This window comes from Mixophyes fleayi, chromosome 7, assembly GCF_038048845.1.
Source record: "Mixophyes fleayi isolate aMixFle1 chromosome 7, aMixFle1.hap1, whole genome shotgun sequence".
NCBI lineage: Eukaryota > Metazoa > Chordata > Amphibia > Anura > Limnodynastidae > Mixophyes > Mixophyes fleayi.
The window spans coordinates 140,744,300-140,770,196 of NC_134408.1; the positions used below are offsets into that span (position 1 = coordinate 140,744,300).

The 25,897-nt window shown below is 39.5% G+C and overlaps 1 protein-coding gene across 1 annotated transcript in view; it reads left to right on the forward strand.

Annotated features, from left to right (window-relative positions):
• LRP1B (LDL receptor related protein 1B) overlaps positions 1–25,897 on the forward strand; it is a 728,477-nt gene that overhangs the window by 265,454 nt on the left and 437,126 nt on the right. The window contains exon 17 of the mRNA XM_075181401.1: positions 11,280–11,396. Within this exon, the coding sequence (XP_075037502.1) occupies positions 11,280–11,396 (117 nt within the window). The remainder of the gene's footprint in view (positions 1–11,279; positions 11,397–25,897) is intronic.

Here is a 25,897-nt window from a genome sequence, read left to right on the forward strand (position 1 = left end):
GGATGTACTTAAGGCCTTTTGTTCATGTTAGGACGAGCCACAGTTTATTGCTGAGAGAATCAGTCTAACTGAAAATGACATCATCTAACCAAGATGGCATCACAGGGGTCAGTCCTGGTCTTGTGCAGTTTTATTTTACTTTAGATCTATTGGCTTGTTTGAAATGAGAAATATCTAATATTTAATATCAGAAAGTATTTTCGTTAATTACAAAATGCTAGTTCAAACTGATAGATAATAAGCCCATATGCAACTAGGTGATATATCTCATTGTGCAGTATATAGTAACTGCCACTTAATGACTATGAGTAGTATATTACAGGAGTGGAGCCATCGCGGGCACAGCAGTAGTAACTGTTGAGGGGGTGAGGAGGGCAAGTGGTGCGTCTATCAGGAACTGAAGCCTCTAAAAGCAAACACTATTATTGACTTAGAGCTCAGATTTCTGTTCAACTAGAACAATAAATTGCGCTCTATAAGCCAGTAATATTCTATGCTATTTGAAGTTCAGTTTTACCCCTTCCCCCCACCCCCCATTCACTTCCCTTCTCTACCCTCCCTTTCCTGCTCTTCCCTTCATCTCCCTTCCCCTCCCTTCCCCTCCTCTCCTTTCACCTGCTTTCCCCTCCCCTCTTCTTCGCATGGTTCCCTTCCACTCCCCACCCTTTCTCTCTCATCCTCTCCTCTCCCCACCCTTCCCTTCCCCTTCCCTCTTCTCATCTCCACACCCTTCCTTTCCCCTCCCATCTGCTCTTCTCCAAACCCTTCCCCTCCTCTCCTCTCCTTTCCCCTCCCCTCCACACCCTTCCCTTCCTCTCACCACCCTTCTCCTCTAAACCAATCCTCTCCTCTCCCCACCCTTCCCCTCCCTTCCTGTCACCACCCTTTGCTCCCCCCCTCCTCTCCCCACCCTTCCCTTCCTCTCCCCTCACCTCTCCTCCCCCCCACCCTTACCCTCCCCTCATCTCACCATCCTTCCCTTTCCCCCTCCTCTTACCACCCTTCCTCTCTCCTCCTCTACTCTTCCCACCCTTGTCTTCCTCTCTTCTTCTCTCCACCCTTCTCTCCACCCTTCCCTTCCCCTCTCCTCTCTCCACCCTTCCCCTCCCCTCCTCTACCTACCCTTTCCTTCCCCTCCCCTCCTCTACCCTCCTTTCCCTTCCCCTCTCCTCCTCTACCCACCCTTCCCTTCCCCTCCTCTCCCCAACCTTCTCTTTCCCTCCCCTTCTATACCCACTCTTCTCTTCCCCTCCCCACGCATCCTCTCTCTTCCCCTCTTTTTCCCTCTTTAATGCTCAGATAATCCATTGTAGTACTGGGACGCTCTTGCCTCTTGTTATCCCACTGGTGTATAAGTTTTTTTTGTTTGAGCAGTATCCCCCTCCCACCTCCCCCATCTTCTTGCATAAACAATGATAAAGCAAAATAAAATACATGTTGTTTTTTTTTAAAAAAAGAACCAATTCATTACACCCTTGATTCATCAACTAAGTCCTGAAATGCATTGGTTAATTGTTTCCAACATAGCTTAGGAATTAATTACCTGCAAAACCATTTCCTATCTCCAATGACAGTACATGCCCAAGAAGCTGAAATGTGTACTGAACAGTCAATTAGATGTAGAAAGCACATAAACTCTCATTAGTAGGACATTTTTACACTACATGGTTCAAAGATGAATTTGTGAAAGTTTGTTGAAATAAATGCCAGCAGGACAGGGCTCACTGCCTCTCTTGTAAGGTCGGTCCTGTTCCCAAGCTCCGGTAAATTACAGCGTGGTGCGAGGAAGCACCAGACTTCAGCTTAAATTGTTTGTCATGCATCTTCCTTTATAAAAAAAAAAAAAAAAAGAAATGTAAAAAAAAAGCTAATGGTGCTTAAGAAGCTATAAACTAATAATTAAACAGCTCAAGCTGCAATATCTATTTCACCTGCTCCCCTGATTAATAAACCACTAAATATTTTCCTCGTCTGTGTACTTTCTCGTTGACTGGTATTCTGTAGAGAAGGATACGGGTGCTGGTAATGTTCAGTATAATCAGCATATTACTTTGTTAATCACAAGCTGCTTTTATTTATTTATTGCCTTTGTTTTTTGGAGATGAAGCGGTAACAACAAAATTATACATTGATAGGAATAACAGAGGGAAGACTCCAATGTATGCTTGCCTACACTCCCGCCGGAAGAGCAGGCCTCCCTCCCTCCTGGACAGTGGCGGATCCAGGAGGGTAGGGGCCTGTCTCTTTTAACATGAACATATACATAGTGTGCGGCCGCAAGCAGCCCACTACTGTTGGAAGGGGGACAGGGACAACCCTCCCTTAAAATAAAATCTAGATCCACCCCCCTGCTCCCGGATTCCACCCACTTCATCGTTGCAATGGTAGTTACCCGACCTCCCAAAAGGAGGGGGGGGTTAAAATGTTGGCAAGTATAAAGAAAGAGCATCACATGTCTCGTGATCTCACAGGTAGGCCTACCATCCGCTTTTAAGCGCATCTGCTCCAGCCCACATGTGACATGTGCAAGGGCATTGCTGTAGTAATGCGTTTTGAGTACGCACAAAATATGCCAGTCTAGAGAATGGAGTGGGGCTACATATAGTTAATTTCTCCTTGCACCCATAGCCTCTCGGGGAGGAAAGAGGTTTTGATTAAATTTAGCTTAAACCACTCTGCTCACCTATTATCACACATCTGCTTGTCTGTGGCCCTGAAACAAACCAAATTGTTGCAGAATGCAATTTTTGGAATAGTTCTGGGATCAACAGAAGTGGGTATCAATTTCTGACAGTGATCTGGATTAGTGGCCTCATATGAATGCATGGTCTCAATAATATAGGTGCCTCAGTAAGGGAGGTTGAGTCCCGTATAAAGCCTTTGGACAGGTTTCCAGAATATAGTCTTTTGTAAAACCTGAAATTAAGGTTCTGACAATTAATAGATTTGGATGAAGGGGGTCTGCGCCCCAGAAAGGAGATCAGTTGGGCAGTTTTAGGGTCTGCGAGGCGGCAACTAATCCACCTGCGGTTTTTTAAACATGTCAGTGTATTCTGGGAAAGCATTGTGAACTCTGGAAGGGTTTGATCCCAACATAACAGTAATTGCACCGGAATTCTGCAAGGAGGCTGGATTCTTATATAGAAAGTTCTGTGAGTGAAATGGAGATTTGATTGAGACGGTCCTGTTAATCTATCCAATATCAGGATTATAATGGGAAAGTCTTGGAGCACCAAACACCGCGCCATGTTGCTACACTCTTCCTGTGCTCAGACTTCATCTCATCTTGGAGTTGGATTGTTTCATGTGGGACTGGGAGAGAAGTGATGGGAAACATGTCTATGATTTCCAGAGGTACGTCATGGATTATGCATAGCGTAGGATTGGGATATTGCCCTTGGTATCTACCAAAGCAATAATTTTCTGGCAAGAAAGCAAAGCAAGGCGACATATCACTTTGGGATTACTAGAAAATGTCCGTACATTATTTATCCTTAATGGTTGAGACACCATGAATACCAGGAATTGCTCAGATGACCGTCACTCGCTCCAATTCAGAAATGAGAAATGTAATATTAGATTGCATAACATTAAAGAGTGGATAAGTTAGAAAATGTTTTCTAGCTATGAACACATTGTAGAGTGTTTGCGGTCATAGTACCAATCCATGCCATTTTGCAGTGTGGTCGGTAGATGAGTACATTCGAACATTTTCGGTGTGGTATCAATCAGAGGTCGATCAGACCTACCCTTGCCCACTGAACACACGTGTGATACATAAAGGCCCTTCGGCATGTTTGTTACGGGGATAGGAATGATCAGGATGGGTCGGAGAAAGAGTGAAAAAAAAAAGACAACTCAAACAGGATTTAAAACTATTGTCCTCAACAAGAAAGAATATAAGGTCAGGGTCCTAGTCTCACTCACCCAGCACACGCTGTGGTTCTCTTACTCTCCAACAGAGCCTGACCGACACTCAAAAAATAAAAGACTCACAATATGACTCTTCCTATAATAATTGGACTCATACACTCAGCCAAGCACACTCTCATCTAAGTCTACCCCAGCAAGTCTCGTTGGGGCCCAGGGCAGCTGGTGGTGCCCTTGTGCATCAGAAGTCCCCAACCAGCCGCCAAGGTGGACCCTTCCCAGTTCAGAAAGTCTACATGTATTAAAATCTCCAAGTGGGGCTTACTTGACTCATATCCTCACTTAAGAAAGGTACTTGGCTGCCGAGGCAGGGAGGATGGTGCCTAACTCCATTTGCCTGGCAGTACTGCGGACAGTCGGTGTCTGCTCTGATCCTGGCAACAATTGATTTGCCTTTCTCTCTTTCCTTGGACAAGTGTGCTGCTCCTTCAGCATCGCTCCTTCACGCTGAGTTCCCATCGTCTCCCACACCTGTGCACTAAATGGATGACGGAACCTTCACAATCCCGGCACTCAGGAAGGCTCCTTTCCTTTGCTTCTGCAGGAACCAAGAGAGGGAACAGTCCCCCTTCATCTCCCCTCAGTCTGGGCTGTGTCCACTAGGGGGCAGAGCATGCTAGTCTTACATATATATTATGAGAATCTGCCCTATCATTTTCCTATTTACCAGTGGCATCACCCAGCCAAATAATGACCAATATTCACAAGGCACAGTTACCTGGTGAGACCCCAACGTCTCATAAACACTGTATCACTCTACATAGGTGACAAGTACTCTTTAAATAGTTTTTCATTTCCATAATAAAAACCTTCAAACTATTTTCCATTTAATTAGATCCATTATAAAACTTGAGCAGCACAGACATATAAAGCAGTTGGTAGAATGTTTAAAAAATTGAAGTGATGAGTTGTGAATCTGAAAATTAAGGTGACATTGTTGAACACAAAGCTTTCAAAACCACATAAATTTGCTTTTATACATGCAAAACTGAACAATGGACAAAATCTACCAGTTTTGAATGCCATGGAACAATTAAGTTAGTACATTAAAAAGTATGATTAGTTCCAATCATTTTATTTTGTTTGGCTACCTGAGCCAAACTTCTCTCTGTATGTGAGACATCAATGTGTCAATCATTTTTTCATTTCAAATGGGCTTTCTTTTGTTTGTTTGTTTTTAAATGATGATGATATTGTTGCATAAATACAATAGAATAATTCCAGTTGCCGGTACTGTTTTTCTGAACTATATATCATTTAATTTAGCAAAACAATATTTCACTAATTAAAGCAGGGTCATTTACAAACCGGAAGAAATGGAGACATTGCCACAAATTCTCCGACTTGACCACTGTACAGATACAACAGTAAATGTCACCCTTTGATTTTTTGGATGTATCTCTGCACAGATGCTTTGCGTTTCCATTTGCAGAATTCGGTGGTCGATAATTTAAGATTAGTAGACCTGTACCTAGCGGCTGATGAAGCAAGGCAAGGTAGCTCTTTCTTGGCATAGAGTGTAGGCCAAGTCTTAATTTTTTTCTTTCATCAGCAAAGAAAAATCAACTGATCTGAATTAAATTCAGAGCCATTGTCATGTTAAATAGATAAACATTATTTATTTGAGGTGAATTGGGCAGTGTTCTGCTATTTGCTACCCTTAGACAGAGCTACATGAACTACAGAATGTTCTGTTTAAAAGAGGTGTGGTTAGTGAGTAGGGTTTAAGGTGCAGAAGCCATCCCATTGAAAGCAGCAGTGAATGTTTGATTGTTGAAACTTCTGCGGACATGTAAAAATCAAGTAATTTTGCATGCTGTCAGAAAGCTCTCTCTAGCCTTGCCACATGCCACTAAACTGTGAATGATAAGTCTCCACTCCATTATCTCCCCTCAACACAAAATCTCATTTTTGCATTTGGGCACAATATGAAGCTGATCAACTCAAATCCCATCCCATCAAAAGGAGTCAATTTGGCACCTCCCGTAGTTGTCGAAATGTCATACTTTTCTACTCTCCCGGAATGTCTGGAAGATTTCCGTATTTCTGGGAGACCTCCCAGGTTCCCTGGAGAGCGAGGCAACCTCTCCGTTCTCGCCTCCGCAATAGATAAGTGGGGGCCCCCTGCTGTAATCGGCCAAAATTGTGCCAATCGCTTAGGGGATGGGGCCAAAATTATGCGATTTGTCAGGCCCCGCCCCCACACGCCCACCTCCCCCGGAATCTCCCTGAAGCCAATGAGGAAAAGTTGGCAAGTATGCAAAATGTTGCCATGCTAGTGCTCAAATACGTACAGAATTAGACATATGGCGCCTAATTCATGTCTGAATACAATTTGTACGTAAGTTGTGTGTTTAAACGAGCATGGAAGTTATCTCAAGAATGCATAAAACACTTATTTTATCATCAAACAAAATAACATCTGCTAACAGTATAATCATTTATATAAATATTAATTTTCAAATGTAATTATTTTTTTGTTACAATAATGTTTTGTTCAATACATACTGTACATATAATGTGTTTTATTAGTATATTTTAGTCATACTCTCCCGGTATGTCCGGGAGACTCCTGAATTTCTAGGAGACCCACGGACTCCCGGGAAAGCAGGGCAACCTCCTACAAACAGTCCACTTCGTTAGTTAAGTGGGTGGGGGTGGAGCTGAGTAGCGGGATTCTTCCGTCATTTCGGTCCCCTCCCCTGTTGGAATAGAGTAAAATGGTGTTGCCTGTTTAGGACACGAGGGCAAAAATGATGCAATTATCCAAGCCCCGCCCCACCTGCCTCTGGGGGGCTCCCAGGGTCCACCAACCAAATGTCGGCAAGTATGATCCTAGTTGCATACAGTTCTGTCATAGCTAGTGGCAGGCATACATGTCATTTTTTAAATCAGTCTATGGATTGTCAACGCCCTTACTGTACACCGCCTCCGTTCATCCGCTCAATCCCCCCCCCCCCCCAGTTCCGTCACATGAGTTGCAGGCAGTCGTTAGCGTCATTTGCGGTCAGACATGGATTCATAAAATTGCATTAACTGTTATAATGCCTTCTTCTGGGCGTGTTCAGAGCTATTTCACGCAAGACGCACTGCGCAAGTGGACGTATGTCCGCTCATGAATCCTGGCAACATTGTTCTCGGTTTGTAATTGACTGTAAGAGAAGGGATTGGGTTGTTTGCCAAATCAGTCACCTGTAAGTCACATATAAGTATCAGAACTCCCATAGTTTTCACACAGACAGAATTATCAGCCAATCATTTGTACTGTGCTGGGTTCGTAGCCTCAGACATCTCTAAGGTATCACATATTACTTCTATGGCAACTTACAGACAAGAAAACTACTGCTCTGAAGGTTAACAGCACTGGTCTAGTATAATATGACTTGTGTTTTCTTTAAAAGTTATAATGTAATTTTTTAAAACCATATTGAAATAAATGTCTGTCGTCTAGACTCGGCATAATCATTTTGTCATTTTAAACAAAGACTGAAATTGTTCTCTTTTACTTTTTTATTTATCCGTGGACAGAAAAACACAGATTTATTTTTCTTGTTTACTTTACTTTTGGGAGTTTGTTTACTAAATGCTGGTTAAAAGCAAAATAGGTGCAAAATCTATTTTATGGCATGTTATTGATCTGCAAATATTATTCAAACTACTAAAAGTGAGTTAAAAAAAAGATTATGGCGATTGGCATGCTTGCAAATAAAAATACTTAGTGCAGTGGTTTAACAACACATCAAATGATGATAAGAAAAGTGAAAAGAGAAGGCTATAGCAGAAGTACCAATAAATATTCACATAGGGGGGTATTCAATTGTTACTGAGTTTTTTGTCTCCCCGCAGCGTAAAAAAACCAAAAAAATCTCCCGCGGGTTTTTGACGGCAATAGCGACTGTTTTGAGTTAGCGCAGCGGAAAAGCTCGTGCAATTCAGTTGAAAAAGAGGGAACGCTGACTTTGCGCATTAAAAATTGTGTTTGCGAGATTTTAGGGGAGTAAAGTGTAGTTTTAACGCGGTTTTGTAGAACACAAAAAAAAGGTTTTGCATACATTTCCATACATTGGATTGCATTACACATTGATAATATCTACATTACAGTACTTTCTTTAGCATATTTTTTAATTGAACTATATTTTACCATACAATCATCTATACCATGTCAAAACACATTACTACATTCACATTTGTACCAAAAACATACATAAATATAATTAATTAGTGATTTATTTATTTTTTAAAAAATTTGTTTATTTTTATTTTATTTCATTATTTTTTCACAAGAAAACCAACTTACACAAGTTAAGCATTAGTGATAAACATAAGCTTAACTTTTTTAAACATTATTACATGATTTCAAATACTTTTCAGAGGTTCAAGATAAAACAGCAAATTTGCCTGTTTAAAGCCTCGCGTTACAAAACAATTGAATAGCTTTTACCGCGGCTGCCTCTCACACACCCTATACTTTCAATAGACCTTCTACTGGACCACGAGTGGACTGTTTCATGAAAAAACGTAGTGTTAAAAATAGAATTCAACCACGGGTAAAGTTAACCCACTCGAAAATGATAAAGAACAGCGTTCAAATGACAACGCGGCCAAAAAAAATAGTCGCTGACAATTGAATACCCCCCATAGATTTTAAAAAAAAAACACAGTACCTTTATTTGCAATTAAAATATATTTCATAAGACTTGTGAAAGGCATCGGTTGCAGGGGTCCTGAGTGCTGAAGGGGTTTTGAGGTAATGTCCTGGCTGTGATAATAATGTGGATACTGAAGATGCAAGTGCATTGAGCAAAGCCACTGTGCCGGCTATTGCGTTTTCATAGCCATGTCTCGCACCACAGTCATTATATTAACTCAGCTGTCTGGTTCAGCCACTACCAAAGTCTTGTTGCCCATGTGCCATAATCTGTTGTTCCCTGTTGCACGCTGGACTAATACACCATGTACAGAATCTTTGGCAGTACCTCTGACCATGGCTACTGATAATTCCTTGGCTGCATTGTGTGCCGGATGTTTAGCATAAAGCCCGCCCACAGTTACTGACAATTTCTTGGCTCAATGGTGTATAATATATCTGGCATTAAATTTGACCATAGTTACTCCTCATATTCCAATCATTGGCTATGCCCTCCAGATGGTTTACTTGGGTACTGAACTTGTGTATACTGAAACTAGGATGCAGATATTGTGACAGTCTGCTGCTACGACTATTAGTAAACTTTTGACTGGTACTAAGGCTGAGTAGTACAATTTCAACAAAAGTTTGGGAGCCCAGACTGTCGTACCAAAACTTTCAAGCAAAACGACCCTTCTTGCAAAGACCAGAGATGTTAAAAAGTGACATTTATTTTAACATTAAATTGAATTTGATTTGAGTCTAGAAAACAGTTACAAACCAGAACCTACATGTCGCATACAGTTGTCTATAAAAGCTACTGATTTTTGAGTGAAAGCTAAAGAAAAACCGTTAAAAGAATCTTGATATGATTATGTTAAGAAATAATTAGAACTTTTAAGAAAAAATTAAGAGTTTAGAGCTAGAAGGCAACTTGTTGATTTTTTTTAAGAATAAGTCTACATTTACAGACTTTTTCCCTGTAATGTTTGTAATATACCCAAAGGGTATTTTTTTATTTGTTAGATACACCATCTAGCACAGTGTATCTGACATTGTTAGTGATGTAATAAAAGTTCTCTCCTGTGAGGGGGTAAAATGCTCTCTGCATAAACACCCTTCCGGCCCCAACATCATTTACCAGTTATCAGTATGTTTGACACTGCATATAGCGTTTTGCATTATGAATTTTAAACCTGCAGATTTTGGCAGATGATGTGGTGGTTGGTGGCAAGCATACAGGACGTAGAAGAGAGAATGAAAAAAGTCAGGGACATAATTTACAATATGATTCTTTGGGCTAGATTTACTAAGCTGCGGGTTTGAAAAAGTGGGGATGTTGCCTATGGCAACCAATCAGATTCTAGCTTTCATTTATTTAGTGCCTTCTACAAAATGACAGCTAGAATCTGATTGGTTGCTATAGGCAACATCCCCACTTTTTCAAACCCGCAGCTTAGTAAATCTAGGTCTTTTTGTCTATTACAGACATTTTCATTAAAAAGTCCACAAAAATGTTCTCATCCTTTAAATTCACATGCCCCGAATAATAACATGAGGATTTGCATGCTATTGTTATTCATTTATATGCAGGTTTGTGCTGGAGAAAATAAGCATATATTGAACTTGGAGATTTCAGCTGGCATGCATCCAGTGAGTTTGAAAAGATAGGCGTCTGAGCTTTCACATGCCCCTCCTCCCCAAAAAATCCAGTAGGACTCTGTAGTGTTTTTGCTTTGTTGCAACAATGTTGCTGCACTTTGCAGAACAGTTAACCTTTAATGCTTCAGAAAAGCCGAAACGTGTCAGTGGCGCACGCAAGGGGGGTTTCTGGGTCTCCAGAAACCCCCCTCTGCTAACTTAGCGCCCACCGTAGCGGCACTGTACTATACAGCAGCCGCGGCGCTGTCAAAGAAGCGTCCGCGGGGGTGTTGTATTGTATACAGCACTGCCGCAAACGCTTCTTTGACAGCGCCGCGGCTGCTATATAGTACAGTGCTGCCGAGAGCAGCTCTCTCGCGTGTATTGGGTTTTTTGGGTTTTTTTGGTCGGGGGGGGGACCCCCCCCTGACAATCCTGTGTGCGCCCCTGCCTGTAACTGTTATATCGCAGCCATAAGACAGCAGGGAAATAAATTATTATCATTTGGGGGATATAAATTAAAGTATAATGAGTGGTCATCTCCTTTGAAGACTGTTAATGGCCAAAAATGGGGAGAAATATCAACATTGGCACAAATGTGACCATATTGTCTAAAACAACTTCTTCCAAACCCTTGTTTTGTGCATTTTACCTTTCACAATAGAATTGATGAACAAAGTATTGTAGTTATGTAGGACCTGAGTCATTAAGGAGAGCAAAGCATAAAAATGGAGTAACTTTGCACCTGGGCAAAACCATGTTGCATTGGAGGGGGGGGGGGGGTAAATCTAAAATGTGGGGACAGATTTATAATTGGGGTAGGGCATGTCCTAGATCAACTTTAACTTTCAGTGCAAAAATAAAGCTATCAAGTATTTGTGTGCTGGATGAAAAAACATCCAGTATTTTCCTTGCGGGCAAAATAATAAACTAACATGCACCCCTTGCATTGTAAAATGGTTTGTCCCAGAGAACATTTACTCCTTTTTTTGCCTTACTTTCCTCACTGACTCAGACCCCGTAATGTATTAATATGTTATTAACATATCCACTAATGTATGTTTTTACCCATCCTTTGTAGCGAGGACATGTCAACCTCACCAGTTTTCCTGTGCCAATGGCCGTTGTATATCAAAATCATGGGTATGCGACCACGAGGATGATTGTGGAGACAGATCTGACGAAACTGCATCTTGCGGTGAGGACTGGGCTTAATTAAATGCTTTTATGCACCTATAGCAGGAATTACTGCACTCGACTATATATGTTAATGCACCACCTTGTAAACACATGCAATTTAGACAGATTAGAAATCTTAATAAATGACTATAAAACAATGTCTTGAGTGCATTGTACTGCTGTACCTTCCATTGACTGTCAGAACAGCTTTGCTTACCTAGAAAAACATTTATAAGTTGCTCTTTGAACATTGACCTGTTTGGGGAAAGTCTGTCTTAGCTGCCAAATCGCTGATTTTATAGTGAGTTGCTGTCTTACTAGATTGAATGTATATTGTTGTGTGTTCAGTTTACCTTCAGAACATCTTCGTTATTAGAAAATAAAGACAGAGGTAAACGTTTCTTTTTGAGAGAGAATCTCAGAAAATAAAGAAATTGCAGAATTGAAACATGAAGAGTTGAAGACATGGATAGTTTGTTATATTTATTTAATGTGTATTGTTCATTTTGTGTATTACTTGATGATGCATAGAAATTAATAGCATAGCCAGAATGTGAAATAATAGTGATTTGATTCCAGTGGTGTAGCTAAGAGCTCCTTCTGTAAAGGACATATTTCCATTATTCCTATGCTTGGGAGAAGAAAGGGATTAAAAAAATAATCTCACCCAGAAGACACAGTTTAGTATTAGAATCAAACTATTTCCAAGGTTCCACAGTATATCTTCTGAGCCCCAGCTTGTAATGGCTCTTCTGCTGTTCTTATCAACGACCAAACTCTGCTAATTCAGACAAGTAAGAGCGGTTGTCAGAGCCCCTCCCCCAATGCATGGAGTCACTTATGCATTACTGTAAATCTATGTGCACTCTCATTCTTATGCTTCCAGTAAAATTAACTTTGAAAATATGTAAACTTTTAATTATTGAAAATGAATGTTATATAAAACATATTAGTAAGGGCTTAAGCAACACATATTCTGCCTACATTACTTAGACACTAATAAGACATCCTTTACTGTCTGTTACATACATACATTAATCACATTTAACATACACAGCATTGGCATTAGAGATGCTCACTGACCCCTGTGAACTGGCTTTGGGTTTGGTTTTGGTTTTGGATCTGGATTAGCTTTGTGTTTTGGTTTTGGCAAAACCACCCTCGTGTGTTTTGGTTTTGGTTTAGGATTTTTAGGAAAAAATCCTAAAATATGCTAAAACAACATCATGTTGCTCTTTTTTTGTTCCTACATTATTATTAACCTCAATAACACTAATTTCAAGTCATTTGCAGTCAATTTTGACCACCTCACAGATCACAATATTATTTTCATACACTTTTGGACAAATACTGCAGCGACCTGGCTGGATGGTAAGCGACAGAGCAATGACACAAACACACGGCAGTTCCTAGCACATCTAGGACACATTGGCACACAGCAGTGGCAGAAAAGAAAATGGTACAAGATGGAATTGTCCTTGGACCCGTCTTCCCTCCCACCCACCGTTATGTTGGAACTTAAAAAGGATCCAAAAAATTGCGAGATCCGACAACGTAACGATGAAGTTTTGCCTCGTTTTCAAATCCATTGGCATTAGAGATGTTCACTGACCCCCTTGTTATGGTTTTGGAACTGGATTAACTTAACTTCGTGTTTTGGTTTTGGTTTTGGCAAAACCGCCCTCGCGTGTTTTGGTTTTGGATTCTGATTTTTTTTCTAAAATCCCTATTTTTTTGCTACAATCACATAATTTGGCTCTTTTTTATCCCTACATTATTATTAACCTCAATAACATTAATTTCCAATCATTTCCAGTCAATTTTTGTCAAGTGACAAGAACACTGCTACCCCTCCTGTTTCTTAATGAGCAATGGCTCTGGATACAGGAGAGTGACAAGAACACTGCTGCCCCTCCTGTTTCTGTGTGAGCAATGGCACTGGAGACTGGAGAGTGACAAGAACACTGCTACCCCTGTTTCTGTATGAGCAATGGCACTGAGCAATGGCACTGGAGACTGGAGAGTGACAAGAACACTGCTACCCCTGTTTCTGTGTGAGCAATGGTACTGAGCAATGTCACTGGAGACTGGAGAGTAACAAGAACACTGATACCCCTGTTTCTGTGTGAGCAATGGCGCTGGATCTCCTGGGTTGGGAGGTACTTATGGAATCCAAAACCCGCAAGATCCTACAACTAGGATCCCCTAAGTTTGGGAGGGCTCGGTTTTCAAAAAACCGAGCCTGAGTATCTCTTATTGGCATATGTCATGTACATCAATTTTACATGTACATCAATTTTAGCATGCTATACATCAAATGTACATAAGTCACACATTTCACATTCCATTATATAAGTAAATCACACTTTAAACATAAGTTTAAAAAATAATGTCAAAAATACAAATATATAATGTCACAATCCAGCATTCATCTGAGCCTTCCTGACGTCTGTGTGACAAAGGGTTAAGCAAAAACAACCACCTTGTCCATCCAAAAACCTTCCCTGTCTATGCCACACGTTAACTTTGCCTTTCCTATTACGCCGCCATCAAGGTTTTTTGTGAAGAGCTGACACTCTTACTCAGTAGGCCTTCATTTCTCCCTTTAAACTAATATTTCACAATTTACTTTCATCAGAGTTATCATAAGCCAAATGAACTCCTCTATTTCAACTATGTAGCGTTCTAATACCAAGCTAATTCTGAAACGTAAATTCGTAAGAACACAGAGACCTAAACTTATTAAATGTAATTTAATATGGAAAATAAATCCACAATGCTTAAGATAACAGCAGAATTAAGGAATAAAACAATAGAAATGATAAACTTATGAATAATCTGTTTTTTGTTTTGCTGGGAGAAGCAGAAATAAATGGACACTTCTCAATATCAAATTGTCTCCCAAAAAGTTTCTTAGTTACTGAACATTTTTAAACATGCTGCAGGTACCCACAGCCCCCTTTCCACTGTGATGTCAAAACAAGAAAATCTGTTTACATGCAAATTAGTTGTTTATGAACTCTGTTCAAACACCTTTCCAATCAGGGTTTCTTTACACTGGCCTAACTTCTCACCAGAATGTTTTACAAAGATTATTTTTACCTCCACACCACAGGTCATAAGTTTCCATTCATTTGAATACCAAACATGACTCCTGTAAGTATGATATTTGAGAACATATGATGTTTTTCTGTTTCCTTAGTTAAATTCGTTCACACTTATCCCAGCTGCTCTGCCACCCTTGTAGGTGTCCGTAGATATCACAGAAGTTTTTAATGTAAGCTTAAAGAGAGATTTCAAAGACCTCAGCTTTCATGGCCCATGCCATATATTGGAACTGGGCACTCATTTGTAGCCACAAAAGAGGCCAGAAACAATGAAAGGGATACATTAATTTAGACTCATGGCTGGAGATAGAGTTCCTCTGAGCTTGATCAAGCTAATTACTATGAATAAATTTACAAACAATTATTTGCAGTTTTGCACGACAAGTAATTAGCTTGTATATGACATTTAACTTTAATTAAAAAAGGGAACAATTAATTCTTGTTATGATTAAGTATTTCTCTTTGTTCTGTGCTCCTGTTTTCGCAGAATCTTGGGGTTTTCTCCTATTCATAAATAGACCCCATAAGTTTTAGAAGGACTTAGTATATATTGTGGTCAGGATGCGGTTGAAGATGGAACCTTTGTGATTCCTCTTCATGGGTGAAATTTTGGGAATAGTCACACACCTATGAATACATTTTCTGAAATTGAATAAGATCTCAAACCAAAAGTATAAATATTTAGGTTTTAGTGGAGAGTAAAGTATTAAATAGCAGCATGCTTAATTTGCATGCGCTGTTCCTTAGGACCGCTGTTGTTTCACATGGCTGTAACTTTCCTAATGCAATCTACAGAGCAGGTGTCAATGCACCGCATAGCAAGAATAGGAAATAATTGGGGAGGAGCATCAAGACTTGCAGTGGTAAGCGTAGAGAGGAGAGTAGCATGGAACCGATGTATCCTTCTGGGGTCCTGGCTGATCCAGCAAACTGCCTGTAGAAGGTAATTCAACTGTCAGTGTTTATTGGAACTCTAAAGGCCATTCAATAAAGAGTTTACTTTTGGGTGAAGATTTCCTTTAACTTTACCCTTTCTGGTAATGTAGTGATAGTCAACCTGATACAGTTCAGGAACCACATGGGCGGCCCTCTAGCATTCAAAAGGGTCGTCCATTACCCTTAATCTCAGTTATAAATTAAAACAATACATTTAATCAAACCTATGTGTAATAATATGTCAGCAGACATTTTAAACAAGTGTTACAAGCTATAACAAAGAAATCTGACAATAAAGCAGGAAGGAGCCGTGGACCGCAGGTGAAGGCTTGGAGGGCCGCCTGTAACCCATAATGTTTTCTATGACTATCGGGCTTGCATACCATCTGTTTACAACACAGTAACAATTTAGCACTATATATATATTTCTGCAATTCAGACTCTTAGTACTTGATAATGACATCACTTATTTGTATCATCATCATCATTATTTATATAGCGCCACTAATTCCACAGCGCTGTACAGAGAACTCACTCACATCAGTCCCTGCCTTATTAGAGTTTACAGTCTAAATTCCCTAACCCACACACACACACACACACACACACACACACAGACTAGGGTCAATTTGTTAGCAGCCAATTCACTAACCAGTATGTTTTTTGGAGTGTGGGAGGAAACCGGAGCACCCGAAGGGAACCCACGCAAACATGGGGAGAACATACAAACTCCTCACAGATAAGGCCATGGTCAGGAATTGAGCTCATGACCCCAGATTATTATAGCCCTTGACCCAAAGTAGCATAGATGAATGTTGCCCACACATAGAGCTGAGAACTGTTAATTCCTACTTTATATCCATGCCCATCAGTCAGTCAATGCATTGTTCTTATATCATGTATACTGATGAATTTAGATGGTAAGCTCTTTGGAGCAGAGAGCTCCATCCTACTGTTTTCTTTACTTCTTCCTTCTTAATCCTTTTTGTATTTTTTTCTTGTCATTTTCTGAGGGTCTGCATACACTGTGTGAAGCTCTATGTAAATAATATTTCACATGCATATAGTACATGTTATTGCTGTAATTAAAAAAAAAACCCAGAAACATCAGAAAAGACATACGGTGATATGTGTAAACTGTCTCTCCTTGTAGAAAATGGGCAAAATGTAAAATTAATAAGACGTGGGAAGAGTACAGGAATGAAGCCCCCCCTTCATATATGAGCATGTGTGTATGCAATACATAAATCATCTAAGTTGTTTTGCAATCTTCAATCAATGCCGGTTGCCTGGTAACCGTTTGTTCTTGTCTACTTGGCTGCTCGCAGTGAATAGAGACGCACAATGTTTAAGATGAAAGGAGAGCACAAGAGCCGTTTGTAGACCAGTGTTTGAATCTTATTGACTGCTCTGGGTTCCTTGTAAAAGATGCAGAATAGAATGTATCCAGCTGAATTGCCCTAATGATTATTATTTATGGTCACCTTCAATATAATACGTGTCAATAGCAGAAATAAAGGTTCTACCCTGAAAGTGAATAGAGTTCCAGGAAAATAATATGAAGTGCATGTAAGCAATTACTATTAAATGCTGTGCATTGGTAATGTTGCCATTGTAACTCATTAAAGATGGTATAATAGTCTGCTGGTTTGATTCCCCGGTATGATATTTGTTTGCTATCTATTACTTTCTTAGGAAAACGTAGGGGTAAAAACCGAAAGAGACTTTAAACCAAGAGTAGAACTGATGTAAAAAGACTTTTTTTTTAACTTTCACAAATGTATATTTAAATGTTCTTGTGCAATGAGAAAATGTAAGATGTTTAACTTTGTATATAACATAAACACATTATATGTTATTAGGTTGAGAGCAAGCTAGTTTTAGCTTTCATCATGTTTATTTTAGGTTTTAAAGTGGTTCTCCGTCTTTAGACAACTTTAATTTTAAGGTGCACGTGCCCTACTGCAGCTTTTTCTACAACACGTTGCTTTATCGTATCCTCAGTGTTTCTCCACCAGTCCTGAAATCTTGATCGGATCATTAGCAATTATATGGCAAATGAGGTCGGAGGGGAACCGCTTTATCTTTGTGTGTTCGGTCATCTTTCCTCATTAAATGACCCCAATGTACGTGGGATGTGATGCGGACCGCTCTGTCTGTGCAACGTCCTGATGGTGTCCAAGTTGGTTATCTACATGTGTGGCCAAATTGACCACTGATCTTGTTGCTCGAAGCTGCAGGATTGGCCGTGTGGACAGCATAACTCCATACAATCCTTTTATGATGATTGATGTTTTCTGTGAACTATTAAGTAAATTTTCTAATTGGATCCAACCTGAATAAGGAGGTTAAGCTTTTCCTTTTTTAAACTCTTTTATTTACAATTTTCCAATATTATAAGTAAGTAAGCAAGAAAATCACAGTGATGAAAACACTGACTCCCACAAAAGAGTCGGAGTACCAAAGAGAGAGAGTAAGAGAGAGCACCAAAAAATGCTCAATTTCATTCCCCTTCTATTTCATCCCAGTCTCTTCCCACCGTAGTCCCGTACACTGTGCCTGCGGTAGGGTTGGCAAAATCTAACCGCTGTATGTCTCAAATGGTGTGAAACCCTCGCAGGTTGTCTTTAAGCATTCTTCTGGCTTCTGATTTATGGCAATTGTCCACTTTGCTGCTAATTGAATATGTTGGATTAATTTACGTGGTTGGCACTTAAAGCCCTTGATAGGATTACCCAGCAGAGCAGACCAGGGGGCCAAGGTCAAGTTACGCCTACTTTATTCTTTAATAAATGTTCTTCATTCATCTAGTTTTCCTGCATATAAGGACATTCCCATAAATGCCGATTTTCACAAATTTAATCTTCCCAGAACCGGACGAAGCACAACTAAATGCAGCAACATTCAATTCATCTTAGTACGCAAAGGACACTAACTACACTTACGATTTCTGGGAGTGAACGGGGCAAGGAAAGGGCGTTCGCCTATAGTCAATGTACAGTAAGGGCGTGCCAAACTCGAGCGCACACAGCCACATTCGATTCAAGCTTTGGGCATCTCAAAGATACTAGTTTTCTTTTCTCCAACTACAGAGCTAGCCTAAGTCCTGATTACTAGTGATGACAGTCTAGTCTGCATGCTATAACATGTGTTTGCAATTAGGAGCAACTGTAAAAAAATGTATTTTATATTCAGTAGACATTAAGATCATCCTAATAAATGTAATTCATGGAAAAACAAAAAATATTTTAAACAAACTGCCACGTGTGTAATAGAGCAGAGCAGACCTACACCCATCAGCACAGGTGTCTTCAACTCCGCTCCTTGTTGAAGTCGGGCGTGCGTATATCCAAATTCCGTGTGTTTTGAAACAAACGCAGGTTGTGTTCAGTATGCGTACCTTGATAAATCGGGCCCAAAGATTCTAACTGTTACATGGGGACTCCAACTTCTCAAACTGTGCGAGCTATTGTCATTTCTACTTACTACTTTTGGGTCTGTTCCTGGTTTCTGTGCATGAGATTCTCTGCAGAATATATCAATGTGTATCTCTCAAGGGGCAATTGGAACAAGGCAGAGTTTTGCGGGTCTCATGAGCTATTGATCTTCTCCTATACCAGCCCAAGGGCACCTCAAGTGATGATAGAGGGTCACTCACATTGTTGGAGAGGAGGCTGCATTCGCTATATAGTCCTGGTGGACAATGTAGTCCTTGCGGAAAGTGTGTTGTACAAAGAAACTGTATCAACTCAGGAGTAATGGGTCTGTACAAACTTTAAGGCTGATTCTTTCCTGTCTCCTCTCTGTCACTGTCTGGTTATTCTGACCTGGCCACACTTCCCAATGTCCTCGGCATATATATCCAATAAGATTTACAAGAGGACTATGGGAGGAGATCAGGATATTATGGCTCATAGACAAACCATTGTAGACACACTACAGAAGCTACGTAAAGTTTCAAACAGGAATTTGATTATTCCTTTGTTTTTTTAATATGAGTCCAAGGGAAAAAAAGTAGAATGATTTGCAACATAATAAGTTTCATATAAGTCATTTGAATGTTTGTCATGATAAATGAGAAACCTATTCTTCTCTATACATTCAGGGGTTAAATGTATTCTTAAGCTAGAGACAAAAGCATCTATGCTGAACTGTATTCTTATCTCCCATTTACTTCAAAGGTTTGGTAATGTCACTCAGCATGTTTAAGATGTCTCACACAATGATGTGCCACCCTTAAAAATCTGAACTATATCTACCTATCTATGTATGTATCTATCTATGTATGTATCTATATATATATATATATATATATATATATATATATATATATATATATATATATATATATATATTTTATATTCATATATATAGATAGATAGATAGATATAGATCTATATATGTATGTGTGTGTGTGTGTATATATATATATATATATATATATATTTATTTTTTTTATGAATATATATATATATATATATATATATATATATATATATATATATATATATATATATATATATATATGTGTGTGTGTGTTATTTATCCTCAAATAATTGTGTTACGGTGATTTGAACAGAGCTACGGTTGATTTACAGACTATTTTTATTTTAAAATACAGCACATTTTGAAAGTCATTAGAATAGCACAGAAACAGATTTATGTCCAAAGTTGATCTCTCTGTGAGAGAGTACATAGATACATCATCGAGATTTCAATCACAGCTTTCAATATTCAGATCAATCTTTCACCAAGAGTGTGTGCTGTCATAATTTAATGGCTTTATATGGATTGCACATACTGTGACACAATTCCAAACAATCACACTACTTCTGCACTACACTACTACTTAACACAGATTGACATTATTAAACATTATAATGGAGGTGAGGGGATCATGCTTGAATGCATAGATTTGGGCAGGTACTAGTGTTCGGTTCCTGGTTCCGCAGTGTTTACAAGCAGAGTTAAATGCTGTTTGTTCAATGGGATAACATGTGATATTGTTCAATCCTGGATCGCTGCCTGCCCTGCCCTAACTTTAACTCAAGCATGTGATCATTTTATCTTCTTCAGTGTTAGTACCTGCTACTATTATTATTATTATCTTTAATTTATAAGGTGCCACAAAGGGTCCACAGTGCCGTACATGACATTCAAAAAACAGTAAGCCATGACACAACATGATACAGAAAGAACCAAAAATGTACAAAAATATATACACAGACACAGGTAACATGGTAGTGCAAATCAAATTATTACTGGGACAATGAGTGAAAGTGATGGTAGAAATCAACTAGAAGAAGGCCGAAGCTTAAGAAAATAGGGCTAGGGAAGCAGGCCAAGAGGTACAGAGGGTGATGGAATAGTAGAAGGAGCACACAAGGAAGGATGGCCCTGTTCCTGAGAGCTTACATCCCTCTTGATATTCAGTTTCTGGTCTTCTGTATCAGTGTCTCCAATATTTCTAGTGCCAGGGTTAATCCCAGAATAGGTCTCTACTACTCTGTGTTCAAGACCTGGGGCAAACAATTACCGTTCAGCATGTTCAGCACTATTGAAAAGGGGGCTGCTATAGGCAACCAGCCTGGTTCTAGAGATTCATTCCAGGAACTCTGCATCCAGCTTCACACTCCCTAAGACATTGACATAGACATATTTTGTATCCCTGTGTTTGGTAGAACCAGACAAACACATTTCAGGGTAATCTTCTGGGATTGCTCTGACTATGTAAAAATGACTATGGGTAAATAATGTAAAAATGTCTATTGTGACTTTTTTTTCTGTTTGCATCTAGCTAAGGGATGTAAAATACAAGAACAACTTCAGTATATTGCCAGAATAAATCATTATATGCTCCTAAATCACATTTATTATTATTATTTATATCACATTCGGTGGTAATCGTTACGATTACCACCATAACGACACCGAGGACTCCTCCAATTTAATCCGAATCTACAAAAAAACGATTTAAAGAGAAGCAGACTTACCTGCATCTCGACGTTGGAGGTGTCCGATGGGCGCAGGATGCTGACTGCAAGTGACTCCGACTACTGAGGTGTCCGTCAGGAGACTTTAACGTCAGTGCGAATTCTATCCCTTTTAATTTAAAGCGGCAATGTCAAACACCGCAGGTTAAGTGTTTAAACACTTAACCAAACATTGCCGCTTTAAATTAAAAGGGATAGAAGTCGTACTGACGTTAAAGTCTCCTGACGGACATCTCAGTAGTCGAAGTCACTTGTGGTCAGCACCCTGCGTCTTTTTACAGATTCGGATTTTAATTGGAGGAATCCTCGGTGTCGGAATATTCAACACCGATAACCCGTACCCAACCCAGTCTTCCAGGGGTTAAACAGACGAAAAGAGTCATCACTACATTGATGATTCCAGAGATACCTGAATTTTACATTGTAAATGTTATGGAGAAGAAAGAAAGAGAGAGAAGGAAACTCTGAGACCGGTGACTTTTCCAGGCGCTGCGCACAGCGGAGGTTGACAAAGCTCTGCATTAGATTCTGATCTTTTACCACTGTTTTATAGAACAAAAGTATATTTCTACAAGTGGCTTTAGAGGAAGTCAGTATCAATATTTATCAGACTTTCTTTTTAAAGCTTCTGGATTTGCAGTTGTACTTTGACCTGACTTCTTGCTGTGTTCATAATGCAGTCTAATATTCTCTTTGCACACTCTGTTGCACTTAGCATTAAAAGCACAATTAAATGCATATTTTTTTATGTGTTTATGTAGTAAAGATCTGTTTGCATATTTTTTTTAATGCTTCATAACCCAATTTCAGGCTGTGTGATCTGCACATGTTTGTAAAGTGGGATAAAAGCACATTATAACTAGAGATGCTCATTGACCCCGTGAACTGGTTTTGGTTTAGTGGATTAGCTTTGTGTTTTGGTTTTGGTTTTGGCAAAACCACCCTAGTGTGTTTTGGTTTTAGATTTTGTAGAAAAAAATCCTAAAATATACTAAAATGACATAATTTTACTCTTTTTTTGTTCCTACATTATTACTAACCTCAATAACACTAATTTCAAGTCATTTGCAGGTAATTTAGACCACCTCACATGTCACAATATTATATTCATATACTTTCCGACAAATACTGCAGCGACCTGGCTGGATGGTAAGCGACAGAGCAATGACACAAACGCACGGCAGTTCCTAGCACATCTAGGACACATTGGCACACAGCAGTGGCAGAAAAGATAAATGGGGGTCCGCCCTCCCTCCCACCCTCCGTGATGTTGGATATTTAAAAGGAATTCAAAACTCTCGAGATCCGATGACGTCACAATGACGTTTTCCTCGTTTTCAATTCCGAGGGTGCCCGAAAGTACCGAGCCGGCTCGGCTTGGATCCCCTAAGTTCGGGTGTGTTCGGATCTCGAGGAACCGAGCCTGAACATCTCTAGTTATAACCAAGGCTAGTGTCCAAAAAGGTCAGTCCTGTGCTAATATGACCAAGTTTATTAAAGTCCTTATATTACACTGTATATGTTAGCGATTTATCCCAATGATGGGTATATATATTTATGCACACACACAGAAATACACATCGTTTTGTAAGTAGTCCCTTCTTCAGATGTACAAGACGGAGGTATAGAACCAGGACAGAGACTGCAACATTGTCTTCTTTTCTGTGCTTGTAACAATGAACATACACATATACCTAAATAATATCTGTGTGCTGCCTTTGAACTATTTTGCAAGCTTCCTTTTGGAGATTTTTTTATGGGGGGTGTGGGACCTGTTCTTGGATAGCACTAGACACACAGAGAGCTAGCTGTGGGTGTGTTTCTATTGCCGAGATAGCTATTAAAGTGCATTAAAGTCCAACAGCGTGTTGCAATAACAGCATGCCTAAACCTATAGCTGCGGAACTAAAGTGTTTTCTGACGTTTAGTGAAATGACTTATACTACAAGACTAGAGTTGGATAGAAGAAGGCATTCTCACCCACTAGATTTTAAACAAACACACTATTTTTAGAGAAATAAATTTAAAAATTGTATATCCACATGTTTACATTTATTAGACTTATGGCTGAGAAATATTTAAAATAAAGATAAGATGAGTTAAAAAGTAAAGAAAGAACAAATGATCAGTTAAAATTAGAGATGCTCACTGACCCCCGTGTTTTGGTTTTGGTTTTGGATCTGGATTACCGTCGTGTTTTGGTTTTGGTTTTGCCAAACAGCTCTTGCGTGTTTTGGTTTTGGATTTGTTTGGTTTTGTTTTGCTATTTTTGAAAAAATAACTATTTTTTTGGTCTAAAAAAACCTAATTTAGTGCTCCACCAGTTTCTTGGATAAGTGAGGTAATTCTAAAGCTAATAAATTATGAAAAAACAGTTTAATCCCTGGTAGGCCGTCCTTAATTCTAACACTTGCCTGCAAATTATACAGACAAACCTGGTAGACTTCCCCCTCCATCTTTGATTATTGGCAATGTAGCCATCGTCTTTGGGTGTATATTACACCCTCCACTTGTAGTTGAATAGAAAAAAAGCAGCCTGCATAGACTGTAGAATTAGAAAGTAAAAATAAATGGACCAAGGTAGTTTGGTGGCTATCTATGCCCCTCCCCGCCCTCCACTTGTAGTTGAATAGAAAAAAAGCAGCCTGCATAGACTGTGTAGAATTAGAAAGTAAAAATAAATGGACCACGGTAGTTTGGTATCTGTCTGCTTCAGATCCCCTCTCCACTAGGAGTAAAATAGAAAACTATTCAGCCGTTATGGAGTCTAGAATATAAATAGAAATTGAGAAAGACAATTTGGTATCTGTCTGCATCATCCTCATCAACATCCTCATTAGCGCCCTCGTCACCTCCACAAATCTCCCCCTCATCCTCTTCTATTTCCAAAGTGGCATCCTCAATTTGTGTATCACCGGCTACACTCGGGCTGTTCAGGCACACATCAGCAGAACTGCTGAAAGGGTCCCTCTTTATGGGTACAGTAACAGAATGCTCACGGTTAGACATACCACTGTTGGATGGACTCTCCACAGGGATGGTGTCATTTGTGATTCAGAGCAAACATTATTCTCTAATGCCTTACTGTTATCTTGCAGCTAGGCTTTGACGCGTAACAGTAATTGTGCACCACTTGTAGGCTCGGTAACATTTTTTGATCTGCCACTAATAGACAAAGGTAAAGGCTTCATTCTTTCTTTGCCACTGCGTGTATAGAATGGCATGTTGGCAATTTTTTTTTTATCGGCACTTAACTTTTCCTCAGTTACACTTCTTTTTCGCTTCAACACGGTAAATTTTTTTGGGGTGTGTGTTTTTTTGACTGATTTCAAAACACTGTGTAGTTTGACATCGCCTTGCCCAGATGACGTACTGGGAACACTACCATCGGGACTGGTGACAGAACCTGGTTGCTGATTCTGCTCATATGTGGACTGCACTGCTTTGAATCCATTATGAGGCCAAAGAACTTGTAGTGCTACAAATTGTTTTAGATACTGCTGCTAAATATGACTTTTGACAGCCAGAAAAATGAATGCAAAAGAATGGGGGACACCCCAAAAGCACCTGGGAGTGCTAAATATTATTTTTTTAGACTGCTGACAAACAGGACTTTTGACAGCCAGAAAAATTATTGCAAAAGAATAGGGAACACCCCAAAAGCACTTGGAGTGCCAGAAACTGCACAAAAAAACCCTCCTCTATCCTCCTCTTACTGCTGTAACAACTGGTATTAGGATTACAATGGTATTGCATTCAAACAATAATGTGTCCAATTACTGCTCTGTCCCTGCGCTAATACAGCCTGTGACCTAACCCTGCTTTCTCCCTCTGTCAAATGGCGATGGATTGCTGTGGAGACTGGTATTTATGCTTTTCAAATCTTGCGAGAACCGAGCTCAGAAATACGAATACGTCACGATGACGTTTTGCCTCAATTTCGAATCCGAATGGGCGGGAGAGTACCGAGCCTGCTCGGCTCGGTACTCGGATAGGCTAAATTCGGATGAATTCGGATCTCGGGAAACCAAGCCCGCCCATCTCTAGTTAAAATAGACTCAGACCCTTGGGTGGGGCTGAGATATATTGTCTGACGAACTACCGTCAATATTTATTGTTCATTATTTATTATTTTACAATAGATCCGATTTACATGTATTGTCCTTATGACTAAATTTTGTCTTTGTGGCTGTATATGATTTAAAATGGCATATATTGTAAAAGCTTCTGACTTATGTTTTCATTTAAATTTCTTCTTCTTGGGAATTTTTTCTATAAACAGTTTGAAAACACAAGAATGGATATTCATCACCCATTACAGTTATTGATATGAAGAATCATTATTGCTAGTACTGGGATTTGAAACTGCCCATTGGTGGGAGATGATAATTACAAACTATAAATAATTTGATTTCTTTTGTCTCTCCGCCTATTATTATAGGAGTTTATCTATGTCTCTTCCCAGTTTTACTTGTTACTTTGTT